The sequence below is a fragment of the Euphorbia lathyris genome, chromosome 1 (assembly GCF_963576675.1).
Source record: "Euphorbia lathyris chromosome 1, ddEupLath1.1, whole genome shotgun sequence".
NCBI lineage: Eukaryota > Viridiplantae > Streptophyta > Magnoliopsida > Malpighiales > Euphorbiaceae > Euphorbia > Euphorbia lathyris.
The window spans coordinates 48,947,793-48,964,295 of NC_088910.1; the positions used below are offsets into that span (position 1 = coordinate 48,947,793).

Genomic DNA, 16,503 nt, shown 5'->3' on the forward strand with positions numbered 1-16,503 from the left:
ATTGTTTAGGACCATGGGTATACTATTCATTCAGGTAATTCTGTCTTTGTTTGGTACAACAGCAACTCCAACTTGTGTCTATAGCTAAGTACATGGACGGACGGATCTAGGGGTTCAGAAGAGGGCTTGGCTTGCACACTTCACTCAACATGTGTATACAACTTTAATTTGATAAAGACACCCGAAACATTTTATAATTAAACATCCATAAGAGCACCTGTTAGTCAATCTTGATTAAATACAACATTTTCAAATGATACATACATAGTAGAGAACAAAGTATTATTTCCAAATACACAAGAAATATTCTTGATTCTGCTTATATTGCACATATACAGAATCCATTTAGTTTCCATTGTTTTCTCCTAACCTATCAATAACAAGCCAAATAATGAATCATGTAAACAATTTAAATGACTATTAACAACTTGAAAGTGGACACTTTATCATTATTCCTCATCTAAATTGAGTCCACCGATTCGCCGTCTTCTCTTATCAAAAACAGCTTTAAATGACTCGTGCTCTGCACGGAGGCGCTCTTGGAAAACACCCGGCCTGAATGACTCACCATTACTTTGGGTTGAAATAGTGCTTTCGTCGTCCGGTAATGGATTGGATTTCTGCAGGTGTTAAAAGCAATATACGTCGAAGTTGGTCATGGTTCAGATAATGCACTAGTCAAGAGTGAGAAAGTGTTTTATGAGCGAAATACCAAAGGGCAGCCCGGTGCACTACGCATCCGCGCCGGGGAGGGATCCCACCACAAGGGTATACTGGGGGCAAGCCTTCCCCTGCCGATTTTTTGGCAAGAGGCCGCTCCTAAGACTCGAACCCGTGACCTCTCGGTCACACGACAACAACGTTTACCGTTGCGCCAAGGCTCGCCCTCATGAGCGAAATACCGACAAGGAAAAAAAAAAGTTAAGGAATTAAATACTTGTATAATTAACTATGTTTTCCACAATCCATCTAGGGATGATCACAACCCCCAACACACACCACACTAAGTAATCTCTGACCCCAAAAGTTAGCTGTTGATCTTACCAAATTATATCCGGAACCTGGACCAATCACTAAAGACAGCATATAATTTGCCTTCTTTGCTGCATGTATGGAAAACCCAGTATTGCCAACCTGGACAAGCATGAAAATTGTAGAAAAAGAAGTGAAGCGAAAAACACAGTATGCTTATTAACATAACAATGCTACATGCTAGAAAGCTATTGCACAAAATTGGTTGTAGTAAAAAATAAGCACAAAAGCAAATATCAAAAAGAAAACAAATTGTGAGTCAATTCACACCATGAAACAATATTCATAATTCTAGCGATACAACATAACCTTGATGGACCATTAATTAGATATTTTCTTCTACGATGTCGAACATCATGGTCTTAACTACGTGAATAGTAGGTTTAGGTACCAATGGCAAAGAGGGTTGTAATTACATTCAGCTACCAATGTCACAAAAATATAGTAACTCCAATACAGAGGGCTGAAAAAAGCAGTGACCATTTGAGTAGAATTCTAACAACAGAATAAAAACACACTGGGTGTCCTATTGTTTAATAAGGATAGTTCAAAGACGTCAGGCTTCATCCATTCATCCAATGGGCCAACATATCATTAAACGTAATAAAAATTTACTCGTAGATGCCTGTCAAAGTAAGACAGTCCACAGCACCAAAATATAGTACAGCTTGCAACTTGTCACTGATGTTTAGTAAGTCCATCTCATCAATTATATGGTCCACAAAAAATAAAGAAATGGAACTGCATTAATACCACAAAACAAAATCCCTAAACATAACAATTACCTGATCACTCCAGCGCACAGATTTTCCTTGTTTTCCATATGCTTGAACTAACCCAGAAAGAGCATTTAAATTTCTCTGCAAGCCTCCAGGTTCTTTATCATTTTCATCTAAATCATTTGACCATTTACTTTTAGTTAACTCTTTTGCTCCTGCAGGATGGTCCTCTTCCACATCCCATCTCTTCCCATCTTTTCGACAAACTAAAGATCCAAAAAATTAAGTTAATGGAAGAACTACCAAGTCCTGAAGTAGGAACTTCTGATGAAACACAAGAAGCAGAATACAAGTTTTGTACCCGTAGGTGGATTGTCTTTCAATGGAGGGGCTACACTCTTAGTCTTTCTTTCCTGCATTCCAGATGTGTTATCATCAAAGGATCCATCTTCCATATCCATATCAACCTGGGATTTGACATAGGAGAATCGTAAGTCAAAAGGGCTAATACTGAAACTGAAGGCCTCTAATCACCATGCATTACACAATGAAAAATTGAACATAACAGCAATTATTTACCTTGTCCCATTAGGCTAAGGCATAGGCTCATATCAAATTTCCATAATGATTATTGGAAAAAACACTTCAAGTTCTAGTATCTTATTTTAAGAAATACAAGCACATGCAGACACTCGAGCAATGCAAAAAAAAAAAATAGTTCCACATCTATCTTTTACAACAGAAAAAAATCCATTCTTCCATTTCTAATCATACAACTGTTTGCTGAGACAAATTATAACAGTACCAAGTGAAATGAACCTGCAATGTTGATGAATTTTATCTTGCAAAAGATGACACACAAATGTCATTAGTGAAAATTATGCTTTCAGAAATGTGAATGACAGACTTATGCATTGTGTAGGAAGCATGGGACTACTAATGCATGTATGGCATCTAAATTGGGATTCTAATGCAACAAATCAGAGTGCAAACTCTATGACATTCTAGTCGCCCTTTATGTTTTTCCCCTCAAGGTCTATTCATTTATGATTATAATGAATATACTTTCATTTATTTTTAGGAGATGAATGAAGGCATTCAAAGCAAAAGAAGGTAACTGAGCACATATTGACAGTTTTAGCACAGCAGAGTATTTGAGCATAATTTCCTCATCCAAACTCCAAATGAGACTATTCAAGTTGATGTGGAAAGAAGAGAAGAGCTCTACAACTTTCCTCTTTTATGCTTTGCGATATTCTGACGGGAGTATGGTCAAAATCAGGATTGAAGTTACTGTTTGTGACTTGTGATTCTCAAGGCCATTAATTGACATCCAGACTAAATAGAAGTTCTTTTATGAGATTCATGCACCTGATGCATGAGAATACCTACAGATTCCTCTTTATGCCTAAATTAATTCGTCTTTTACTTTGGAAAGAAATGTGAGGAGAGGTTATAGCTTTTGGGATTCTTGAGCATGTATAAATAGGGCTGGGTATAAAGGAGTTGGGCAGCAACTCTTTCCCCGAATTCTGATCAGATTTCCATTGTTTGGAGATGGCCATGTGTGGCTAAGTTCTAATTTTTGGTTGAAGGAGATAGAAGTCTCAAATTCACTTTAAGGTTGATTTCCATTAGTTGATTTATGCATTGAGTACTGGATGTTCTTCTATGCTTGATTACATGATTGTTTGATTTGGAGACCAGATCGGCCAGCCAGTTTCTTCTTTGTTTCAATCTATTGCTAGATTAGCAATCGAATCTGTAATTGTTGGATCTCTCTAACCTCAGAAGCAACTAAGGTCTAAGGTTTAACAATTTATTGCGTCAGGAATGTTTGCCTAAGGAAGAAAGTTAAAATATATTAAACGCAACCACCTGTCTTGTGTTTGTGTTGTTTAGCTTCACTAATCATTCTAATTCTAAAAGTTGCGAACGAATTAGATCTTAAGCGCTTGTCTCTTGGTTATTTGAGAGTTAGGGTTAGTTAAATCGTTTGTTTTCTAATTAAGTAATAAAACAGAAAAATAAGAAAAAAGGTTTTCAACAGTGAACATTCAAAGCATAAATTCGTAAAATTCTGTGTAAATGATCAGCTATATGAATCAGACAGTGGACATTAACTTTGACAAAGGTTTGTCATCCGACTGATTTTGTTGTTATAGTTATTAAAATTGTTTTAATTCTGATTTTATTTCTCACAAAACAAACCCCCCTCAATCCTTGTTCACAAGTACAATTTAGGCTAGATAATCTTTTCATGGTGAACAATCCTTACTTGCACTAACTACTCTTACTTAGCAAGAGTAAATACTTGTTTGTGGGTGCCTACGACAACACACCACGACCTTTTATAAATGAAGCACAAAATAGACCAATCCATTAGACATAATTTCATGATAAAACAACTGGCATCATATATGCGTTGATTAACATAATCATGATACAAGGGGAAAGTCCAAACCAAACATATTGAATGTAGAACAAAGATCTCAAACATACAAACACGAAATGGCACACCTATTCTTGTTTCCAATGAACAAATAGAAGAATATCAGTATAATACGACATTTAATTACCTCTTGAATCCCACTTTCCTTCAGGTCATCCCCGTGAAATAGTGACTGTCATAACAAAATAACAATATTAAGACCCATACATTTCCACTATTGAGACAGAAAAACCTAATTTTTTTATGTCAAATTCACTTGTGAGATATTATCCTTTCATATACTTAAAAAGCTTTAGTGAAAGTTAAGCAAAGAGCACTAGAATTTAACTTCAACGGTGCATAATGCTAGAAACTTGTACACCAAAAGCTGGACAGTTTGGAAGTAAAAAATTCAAATACAGACTGTTTGGGAGTACAATGATAACCTTAAAGTAATCACCCAAATACATAAGACTGTAACAAACCTTGATATCCAGTTGCATGTATAAATTTGGAGCTTCTTCCCACTGTTGAGCCATATTTTTTATTTCATCTAGGGTAAAGCCATGCACGTTCCTAGCTGCACAGCCCTGAAATTCAGCTAGAATATTAATACGAAGCTGCAAACTTCCACCCAATTTATGATATAAGCATGTTATGTTTAAGATGGTGGTGAGGCATAAAATAAATTTGAAAAAAGAACAGGAATCACATCAATAAAATAATTATAACAGATATGTACTAACCGCAGGATCTTTATATGCAGCTTCTGATATGTAAACTTCATAGCCAGATCTCTGAAAAAGAAAACAAAAACCAGTGAGCTAATCAATTAAGACATAGAAAGCAATTCATAATAATTGCAAGAAGGGAACAGATGGACTTTTTTGAATGAAAAGGTTCAGCAAATAAGACAAAAATCATTTCACCTAAGAATTCAGATGGGATGGATAATTAAGAAATTTAAAGTCTGTTTAACTGTAGCAAGCAGGAAAACCAAACAAAAGTTCACAGGTGTAATTTTTCAGGATCCAAGCAATGATTATGAAAATTCGACAGTGATAAAGAAATTCAATACCAAGAGCAAGAGCCACCAACAAGCCTCATTGTGGAAAAAACAAGAAAGGAGAATATTAAATTTTATGGACTTATCAGAGTCTCAAATTTATGAAATTTCAACCATTAAATCATTTGACGATTCAATGGCGTGTTATGAAACAAATGTAAAAAGATATAATGAAGCTAAGAGATTGGACACAAGATTGTAAATTTTGGATCATGCATATGAACTTAACATGCAGTATTCACAATTCCAAATAAGTTTTCAGCAAACCAGCCATAATAAGATGAATAAATGCACCTTTGTTATGATTTTAGAAAAATGAGATAACATTGAAGACCTCACTAATTGGTTACTGGCGATCTATGAATTCATGAATCATCAAGAAATTTAAGATTGAAATTCCAACAGTCAATTAATTGACCGAAAGAGAAAATTAAAACATCCAAACATGTAGGAAAATGCTTAGAAACAAAAAAAAAAATTGAGCATGTAAGTTGCAATCACAACTACCATAAGCTACTGCGCTAGTTGGGCGGATAGGGACCTCAAGAATTAATCGGGGATTAATCAGATTTGTATTTTTATATTTTCTTATTTGTTAATAAATAAATTATTATATAAATGCAATTAAAATATGTATTATATGCAATAAAATATGCATTATACTATGTAAAAATAATAATATAAAATGATTTTAATCTAGAAAAAAGTATTTTATGACATATATATCCATAAAAGTATGCCAACAACAACATTTAAATAATAGTATCATTTAAACAACAACATTTAAATAATAGTATCATTTAAACAACTCAAACAAGTAAAATATAATGTGTATAAGGGATATAATTCGCTAAAAACTACGAAACAATGTCCTAAAAGTGTTAAACCATATCATGGAAACAAATAGAGAACACAGTTAAACGAAAATATCTGAAAATAATAAATACAATTTACCCAAAACCATACGACAATGTTCAAAAGTGACCTATAATAAATAAAAATAATAAAAAAAGAGTGTGTGTTGTTTTGAGTGCCTCCCAATCAGCATCTAGGCGGACCCTAGGTGGCCTCTAGGCGCTACCTAAGCAGCCAAAAAATGCCCAGGGGGCCTAGGTGGGAAAAATCGAAACGGATTTTCAATTTTGAGTGCCTAGGCGGCTTTGTTTTGGAACACTACTATAAAGGCAGTGCAATATTTCCTCCAATGGCATTCAAAGGTTAACCCAGGAACCATACAAGTCATCTGAAAGACTGAAACAAATAATGATCCTTCAGTTCCAGAGTACAAAGCACAAATAAACAAATAACAATTATAACAACGTTAACTCCATTGAAGTTAGAAAATGACTAATACCCCATATTAAGAGTTGTAATTTACTTTATCAAAATAGAAGATGCAATCCAATGTTCAGCTCAAAGGAAACACTTGCACAGATGAACTTCATTTCCATAATAAACTAGAGCAGAATCGTAAATTAAAGCACAAAGGATTAAAAAAAAATTCAAAAACTTTCACAATCGTATGGATTAAAAAAATTAATGGAAGATCAATTCTTATAATTAAACTCTTTCATCTTTTCTACTTCATATTTTATAATCAATTGCTTTGCGATTGATTTTTGCAATTCATTCAATTCTCTTCCATTAATTGTTTTTTTCAATATTTTTTATTATTGTTTTTTTCTTTGTTCTGATTCTTTCTAATATATATTTAATTATTGGTCTTAATTGGTACTCTACAAAAAATATTATTAGCATCCATGTTTTTGAATTTAAGATTTTGATTAGTATTGTATTGTAGATAGAAAGGATTGCGTAAAAATGTGTATTGAAAATTTTGAAGGTTTCTCCTTTATAAAATTTTTTTATGATGACATGTTAGTTAATCAATATTTTACAACCCGCGGAACAAGCGGATATTCGACATGTAATCATACTCAAAATGTAGTATTCAAAGAGATTTTAATAATTTGTAGTGAATTACTATAATAAAATTAGTTAAATTGTAAATTACATATTAATACATTTTTCATACTAATTTACTTATATTTAATATATGTAAAAATATTATACATACCATGTATCACAGGGGTGCAAGACTAGTAACAATTATAACAACGTTAACTCCATTGAAGTTAGAAAATGACTAATACCCCATATTAAGAGTTGTAATTTACTTTATCAAAATAGAAGATGCAGTCCAATGTTCAGCTCAAAGGAAACACTTGCACAGATGAACTTCATTTCCATAATAAACTAGAGCAGAATCGTAAATTAAAGCACAAAGGTAGTTATTCAAAGTCATAATGAATTGAGAAGAAAAGCTAACAACACAAACTTGTGAATGTAGACTGCTGAAGGAATGATATTAAGTCTCGAAGCACCAAAGAATGAGGAAAAGAAAGACACAAAACGATTACAGTATATTAACATTATATGGGTCCAACTAAGAAGTGATCTACATAAGAGAATGACGACCTACAGACCGTAATACATTCCCAGGAGACTGACCATATTATTTGCAGAGGTTGTGAAGAAGAGAGAGGTGAGGGTATACCTTTGCAATTGCCCAAAACTGAGCAAAATCAGCTACCCGCAGATTGCGGTCATCCACTAAGACGATGCACATATACCAGCACAAAAGGGTCAATTGTCGAACACAAACTGCATCTGTAGTTAGTGAAAATGAAAGCAGTGCACCAGCACTGCATCACCACTAAATCTATAATCAAACTAGATCATTTAAGCTGTTGAATTCCTTAATAACCCATGATTTCAAACAAACCTCTAAACACGTTACTTATTTTAGGCCTATAGTTTAAAAATTTTCTTTGAAGACATTAAGGACACCATGGTGACAAAAGAAAAATATAGGGTTTGATTATCTTTGATCTAGTCTCGATTCAAGTGGTATTCCAAAGGAGATTGAAACCCATTTGATGCTAGAGCTAAGCTCAAACAGAAGAAATCATACATCAAGCCAAATAGCTAAAAGCCACAACATGATCTAACTGAAGGAGGCATGTATAACTTGTCCACATAAACTGAATTTAGTCAACCTTGAAGAAATTAAAATTTCAAGAAAGCCATTATCCTTGAAATGGCTACAATAATGGAAGAGAAACCTATTAAAAAATAGAGACAATCCTTTTCATCAATTAAAGCAATTCCCCAAAAAAAATAAAAAGATAAAAATAAATATAAAGCATACCAATAACAAGTGCAAACCCTCCCTCCTCAAGGGTCTTCTTGAATGCCTTCAACATGCTGTCTCGGTAAGCCTGTTTTAAAGATAAAACAAAATCAAGTACTGATAGATAACAATAACAAATCCAAAGAGGAGCTACAACTTAAATTTACATCATCCAACAGACGGCAGCAAAATCAAAATCCTACGAACTTAAAGACTTGAGCATTGTAAAACAGGTTCAGGAACCCCCAGCTGGTAACTAATGATTGGCTTTGGGACACAATGATAAACCAAACCATATCTCAAGTAGAAACACACAATTGAAAATGATGAAAAGAAACCAATAAGGCTATAAAAGTCATAGCTTTAGCATTAAGATGTACTGCAATCTCCCAGCTACTAGTAAATCCAGCTACATTACAATGCTTAAAAGATTCTACTTTTTCCCTTTGTATCAATACAAGCAGCTACACCATGATTTTGGGAAACTAAACCTCTCACCATTTATATTGTCTCTATTAAGTAATTACTTTTTTGATCCTATACAGCCTTTTGAATCAAACAATCTAAATGACAGAAAGGTCATCTTTCTGCCAACATATTCAGATAAGATCTGCTAAATGTTCTCTGAAACAAAAACAGCATTGAATTGAGTGCCGTCGTTATTTCTAGAATCAAACCCATCCACACAAGCCAGAAGATCAATCCAAACAGGTATAAACCTGAAATTCAAGAATAGGCAGACTACATTGTATATCTAGTGGGCTTGACCTACGCAGGAGATGATTCAATTGAAACAAAATATATGGTTCTGCTACCTCCACCAGAAAATTTTACTTCATCATACATCATAGTCAGATGTCAAGCCAGAAGATCAATCCAAACAGGTATAAACCTGAAATTCAAAAATAGGCAGACTACATTGTAAATCTAGTGGCCTTGACCTACGCAGGAGATGATTCAATTGAAACAAAATATATGGTTCTGCTACCTCCACCAGAAAATTTTACTTCATCATACATCATATTCGGGCGAGCCTTGGCGCAACGGTAAACGTTGTTGTCGTGTGACCAAGAGGTCACGGGTTCGAGTCTTAGGAGCGGCCTCTTGCCAAATAAATTGGCAGGGGAAGGCTTGCCCCCAGTACACCCTCGTGGTGGGACACCTCCCCGGACCCTCGCTCAGCGGGGACGCGTAGTGCGACCGGGCCGCCCTTTTTCTTTTTTTTTTTATACATCATATTCGGATGTCAAGCCAGAACTATACAGATAAATATCCTGACAAATTTTAAGCCCAGTATAAACATGAATGATAAAATTAAAAGCATTACCTCCTCCATTTCAGGTTCATAACAATACTCCATGACCTTCTTCACAGCTGGTTTCTTTCCTCTAACCAAGCTCCGCGATTTTGAAGAATCAATCTCATCGACCTTTTAATGCAAATACCAATTATTAGCAAAAGCAACAAGAATGACGAAACCTCCCAATGGAGAAGCTCCACATGCATATTGACAAGAAAATATTGAAGTTGTCATGAGAACTCCAAGAAAGAGCATGAAACATGAAAATCTAATATAACTAGCAAACCTTTTCAATTTCAGTCATGAAATAGTCGTCCATTGAATGAATTCGTGGTGCATTACCACCATTTTCAATCTCCAGGTCACGCATCATCTTAGCTAAGTAGCTCTTTCCGCTACCTAAAAGCATAACATACAGTCAGGACCTGTGAACTTCATGTAAAGCACAAGGCATCTTCATATTTCTCGAATTCTCTTGCCACTTTAAGAGTTGCAAGCATATAATAACACAGTAGAAAAGTTGTATATTGCATAAGATAACTTTTTTGTCATAAATTAAGACAATATGCCAGGTCAATAAAAAAATTGCAGGGTTGCGGAAGTGCAACAGCGCATTGCCATCCGCTAGAATATGCGTGAACCAAAACTTTTGAGTATGATGTGCCAAAGCCTAGTCAATTTCCTCACAGCACAAATAAAGCTAGAATGTCTTTAGGAATCCAGAAAATAAACCCACCACAGGTTTCAAGAATTAAAGAATAATCCAATTAAATGCTTACTAACATCTACATCATAACACTGCAAATTGTCCATCCAACAAAAGTTAAATCTCAAACTAGAAAAAGGATCTCCCTTCCTTACAATGACATGAAATTGCTCCCAACAACTAACTTTTCATATTATGACTACAGAAGTTTCAAATCCTGCTAGCAAAGATACAAGAAAATGATTCCAAGAAATCTACCGCATTAGAGGAAGGAATGGCAATATAACAAACTACTTCAATGGAGTTACCTGGTAGACCTCGAAGGATTATCACCATATGTTCAGGACGGACAGAGCGACTAGGCTGCTTAAACAATTTGGAAGCATCAATTACTGTTGGCTTATCTGGAGATAAGTGCTTAGGCAGAGACGACTTTTGCCATTCCTTAAAGTAAATATTCAAGTAAAAACATTCAACAAATGAGCCCATCAACCGAAACATTAACACATGAACTAATGCAAACCAACCATATAACCAAGCAGCAATCAATACCTCCGAATAAAATGCACTTGAGGAATGTGGAAGAGACTGATTTTGCAAGTAGGGATTAGTTAAGGAGGAACCAATAGGAACTGGAAACAAGGAAGTTTTTGGTGGTGAAGAGTAGGATTTGAACCCCAAAAACCTGTGGACAGGCGGTTCCACTGGAATTGGAGGTGGTGGTGAAGTAGGAAGAGGTGGTGGAAGAGGAGGCGGCTGCCCAGCCCTATTTTGGGAGCGAGTCAAGTAACTTCCTGTCTCATTTAGAGGGGATTGATAATTCGGCCTATAGTTAGGCATCCCATAAGGTTGCGGAGGTCGATGGTCCTTCCAATTGAACTGATTCTGTGGGAAATTCACTTCTGCGTGACCAAATTCAGGGACTTGATAAGGTAGACTCTGAGATTCCCGTGCCTGCATATTTGGACCATTTGCCTGGAATGGATTATATGCACTACCACCTTCAAGCTGCCCATTCTGCCGGTACTCAAACGAACTGTTATCTAGATTCCTATCACATCCTGCATTGGAATCGGAATTATACGGTAAATTCGACAAATTCACACTCGATGCACTTCCGTGATCCCTTATCAACTTCAATCTACGCTCATCGTCCATTGAAACATTCCGCAGATTTTGGTTATTCTCGTGTCCAAACACACCAGATCCAACTTCATCTACCCTAGGCCTTTTGTATCTCCTATCTGTTTCACTGATATAACCATTGCTATTATTATTGTTATAATCATGCGTTGCCTGCCCAAATCCTTCCCTGTGATCAAAACTATTATTAATGCGCCACCGGTCATTCGGATCCGCAGCATACGAGCTGGGAACAGCAGCATGGTACAGTTCAGGTGGTGGATAATCAGTATGCGGTGGGTATGTAGGGGTTTGATGATATGAAGGAAAAGGAAGGTAAGGAGGCAGGGGATTGGGAGCGCAAAAAGGGACGTGAGAGACAGAGCAAACAGGGCAAACATTACCTAGAGATGGACGCATTTGGCGCCATTGATGGTCCATGATTGAGCTCCCGGTTGAATTTCGAGAAACCCTAGCCAGATGAGTTGGTCGAGGTGGCAGAAAATAAAACTAAAGAAAAAGTTAAAAAAATATTCGAAAAAGCGCACAATTATCTGGTATACACAATCCTATCCGATGTAGGTCAGGCGGCAATTTTCCGTCCCCGCCGCCAATCCGTCACGACTGATGAAGAATTGCCAAAAAAAAAAAAATGCTAGAAAACAACAAGGGCAAATTACAAATCTAGTCCAACTAAAAGGGTCATTTATATATCTTTGCTTCCATTTCACTAAATTAGACATTTTCATCCATTTTGGATAAAATTATTTTTTTATTTTCGATCGATTCATCTGCTCCCGCTTCTTCTTTCGCTTTTTCCGTTTCTTCTTTTTCAACTTCTTCGGTTCATCTTCTCCAATTTCTGATACCAATCGTCAGCGATTTTTGAGATTATTGAAGCATTATGTTCAATTTCCCGTAGAAATTGTATGTTTTTAGCTTATACGTCTGCTTTTCTCGCTGGTCTTGCCTATTTCTTCATCTGTAACGGTATCGTTTCAATTTCCTCCATTGTTGTCGCTTTTGTGACGAAATTTGTCGCATTTCGTCACAAATATGACAACAGTTGTCGCATCTCGTCGCAAATGTGATAACAATTGTCGCATTTCGTCACAAATGCGACATCGCATCAGTTCAATGTTAGATTTTTTTTTCTTTCTCATTTTTTGAGCTTTCCATCCTAATCCTCTTCCACAGACACTAATTCTTCAAAGGTTGAATGAAACATACTCTCTTATCTTTATAAACCACCGTCTTTTTGTCAGTTTGGGATGGCGAAGGAGACATTGAAGGCCTGAGGAAGAAGGTGAATTGAAATAAGAGTATTCTTGTCTAAAGTGGATGAAAGTATCTAATTTGGTGAGGTGGAAGCAAAGTGGGTCAAATATGTTAATGGACTCATTCAAATTGGCTAGATTAGTAATTAGCCCAAATAACAAACCGTAAATACATCATTTATATTTAAATAAAACATTAAAGGCATTACAGCTATTTTAGTCCCAAACTAAAGCTTCAAAGTCAAGTCCTATCTTAAAATTAGAAATTATAAATATTTAATATAAACGGCAATAATCTCTGAATTGGTTCAAAATAAGTTTGGGGAAGATGGTCTGAATAATTTGATATAGACTGTAATATTTGATATATATTCTAATTATGTTGGATGTCAAGATGCTCTCAAATCCACTTCTTATTACGTTTATCTAATGGTCAGAGGAGTTGTTTCTTGGAAAAGTGCAAGCAAAAGCCGATTACTTCTTCCACCACGACAGCTGAATACATATCGTGCTATGAGATATCCAATCATTCATTATGGTTGCGAAATTTTATTATTGGACTACGTATTGTGATTGGTATAGAAAGACCACTTAACATAATATGACAATAAATCAATAATCATGTTTTCAAATAACAATTGAAGTTCTACTAGTAATAAGTATGTAGATATCAAATATGTAGTATTTAGAGAAAGAATTCATAATGGCCAATTGTCAATCGAGCATATTGGGACTAACTCCATGTAAGCGGATTCGCTCACTAAAGGATTACCATCCAAGGTCTTTCATGAGCATACTGCTTGTATAAGCGTTGTAATATTTGATGAAATTTGAGTTCGGTGATAGTTTATCTTTTTGGTGCTTATGTTTGATACATTATGTTTATTGAGTTAATAAAGTTTTTGTTTATCTCCATTATGATATGTTATTGTTTGATCTCCATTAAAGTAGGACTAGTTGGAAATCGACATGTTGAGATCATATAATTTTCATGATACACATCCATACTTACTTCATATTATTTGATTATGCTAATATATGTGATCATCATTAATAAGGTCACGCTAACGGTCATTGATTCTGCTTTGGTTCTATGTTGGCATAATTAATGAACGGAATTGTTGATATACGCATATAGTAAATATGATAGCATATTTGAAGTCATAAAGGTTTCATAATTTACAGGGGTATACATGTTTTATCACATCAGTGTCCTTAATTTTAGTTATTATGCCATAATATTAGGTTACATTATATTTATTTATTGATTGGAGAGTCAATTGTGTATTATGGATATAGTTTGGAAGCAAATTGCATACTTTAAGTGTAAAATTAAAAGTTTAGGGTCAGTTTTAAAAGAAGTTAAATTTTAGAGGGATCAATTGGAAAGATCAATAACACAAACCAAGATTTGTGTTCTCTAAGTTAATTTATATGGTTGGAAATAATGTGAACAAAAGAAATTACAAAAATGTCATATTACTTTTATAACAAAAAAAATATAAAATAAAAATCAATATGTACATGAACTTAAGACTTGACAAGTGTTCACCATGCATGCTTTCCACTATACATGTTTTTTACATACTTAGAGCATCTCTAATGGTTGGTTACTCCAACCATTGACACTTCATCAATTTTCACTATTACAAAACACTCTCCATATTAAAACAATTTATTAAAAATCATTTCTAATAGTTGGATACTTTCATTTTATTCTAATAGGTCCCACACATTAAAATTTTCACTTTAATATTTTTCTTAATAATATTTATTAATATTAAGTTATTTAATAATATTAAATGTTATTAAATAAAAATTGTTAATTAAATAAAAATTAAAATTTACAATTTATTATTTTAATAAACTTTTATAATCAGACTAACGAGCCCAACAATCAAGTTTGTATTGAATAAAATCACAAGTCAAAGTAACAAGTAATATAATCCAATATGAGAAAAAAAAATCCAGTGTGATGAGTAATAGTAGATAATAAAAATACAATTCTTTATATATTATTGGCCCACTAATTCAGAGCTTTCAAATTCTGGACACCCTCCAAATTTGATCACCCACCAAATTTGGATACACATATTTCTCTACACTTTAATGGTTGGATACAAACTTTCAACCTTTTTTATTTGCTAGTTAGTCCCTCTAGGTAAAAAAATGCTCTTAAGGTTGTCTCATGTAAAAAAATGTTTTATTATTATCAATTTAAATATTTGAGTTAATTTTTAATTTATTGTTTATTTAACATATATATATTATTTATTTAATTATTTCTATAGAAACAGTGGTTTTGATTTAAGAGATTAGTTTATGCTATTTTTATCTAACAATATTTTATTTTAGGATTTTATATCATGAAAATGAAAATGAATCTAAATTTTATTTCAAACATAAGTAATTACTAGAAGGTTTGAGTCCTTAGAGTTCAACCACATCTTCAGAGAGCAAAATCGGATTGCGGATCGCTTGGCAGCTGCTGGGCATGAGGGTTTGTTAGGTGTTACCACCCTTTCTGACCATCCTAGTTTTCTTTCTTCTTTTCTTTTAGAGGATAGGATTGGGATTAGCTTTCCTAGGCTGATCCTAGGTTAAGTGTTGTCTTGTTGTCTTTCTTTTCCTGTTTCTACCAAAAAAAAAAAAAGTAATTACTAGAAGGACTTTTTATAAATTGTTATTGTGAATATACATTTTAAATAAAGGAGGTGGTAAGTTTCATGCATAAATTTTTAATAATCATAAAAAAAATAAAAAAAAAATATCATGGATAATGAAATGTGTCATGCATGCAAATTTTTATAAAGAATATGTGTCATGCATGCAAAGAGATGTGACATTTATGCATAGAAGTTAGTATATAGAGAAATCTATTTGAAAAAAAAAATGGATATTCATTTATACATTGTTTCTTGGCGGACCAATAAAAAGGAAAAGAAGAGAGAGAGCTTAAGAAAGTGAAATTAAGAGTTTGAATAAGAGAAAATTAGTAGTAAATTGAGTTAATTGAGAATGTCCAGACACTTCATAGTTTAAATGGTGAAGATTGGAGTGCAAAGTCTTTAAGACGAGTTTGTATATATTAGACATATTTTGAGACTCGGGTTGTGTCTTTCGTCGATTAATTGCTGAAGTAAGTAATTTATCAACTACATTTTTTTTATGATTTTGAGTATATATACATATGTATATTAAGTGATTTTTATAAATTTTATTTCTTAAGGTGAATATTTGATTTTAAGATGGTTAAAATAGTGTTTTTGATGACTTATAATTTATGAAATAAAGTTTTTATATATGATGATTTATGTGCTTATTTTTAAGAAATTGAAGTTAGTATTGATAAGTATATTTTTTAAATTATTTATTGATGATTTTACTACAATAATGATTTATGATTGGATATTTTGGAAATTGATTGAGAAGGTACTAGGAAATTTTATGATGTTGATTTATGAGTTATATATTTACATATATTTCTGATTTTAAGTTATATTATGAAATTATAATGTTTTTAGTATCCATCAAGAGTAATCCGGATATGTGGCTTTAATTAAAGTCCATATTTAGTGAGAAATACGGTTTGTGTACACAGTTGAAAGACCTATCGGGTATGACAAAGAAGTGTTGAGTAAGACCATGCGGGTTAGG

The 16,503-nt window shown here is 33.8% G+C and overlaps 1 protein-coding gene across 1 annotated transcript; it reads right to left on the reverse strand.

Annotated features, from left to right (window-relative positions):
- Nucleotides 1–218: 218 nt before the first annotated feature.
- On the reverse strand, nucleotides 219–12,087 carry LOC136231910 (uncharacterized). The gene is made up of 13 exons (XM_066020936.1): nucleotides 11,000–12,087; nucleotides 10,756–10,891; nucleotides 10,028–10,140; nucleotides 9,769–9,870; nucleotides 8,460–8,529; nucleotides 7,806–7,861; nucleotides 4,929–4,979; nucleotides 4,668–4,772; nucleotides 4,331–4,375; nucleotides 2,113–2,218; nucleotides 1,818–2,017; nucleotides 1,045–1,134; nucleotides 219–620 (listed from the first exon to the last, which is right to left on the reverse strand). Exons 1-13 carry the CDS (start codon nucleotides 12,008–12,010, stop codon nucleotides 450–452), a joined length of 2,256 nt encoding a protein of 751 aa, XP_065877008.1. The 5' UTR covers nucleotides 12,011–12,087; the 3' UTR covers nucleotides 219–449.
- Between the last annotated feature and the right edge of the window lie 4,416 nt (nucleotides 12,088–16,503).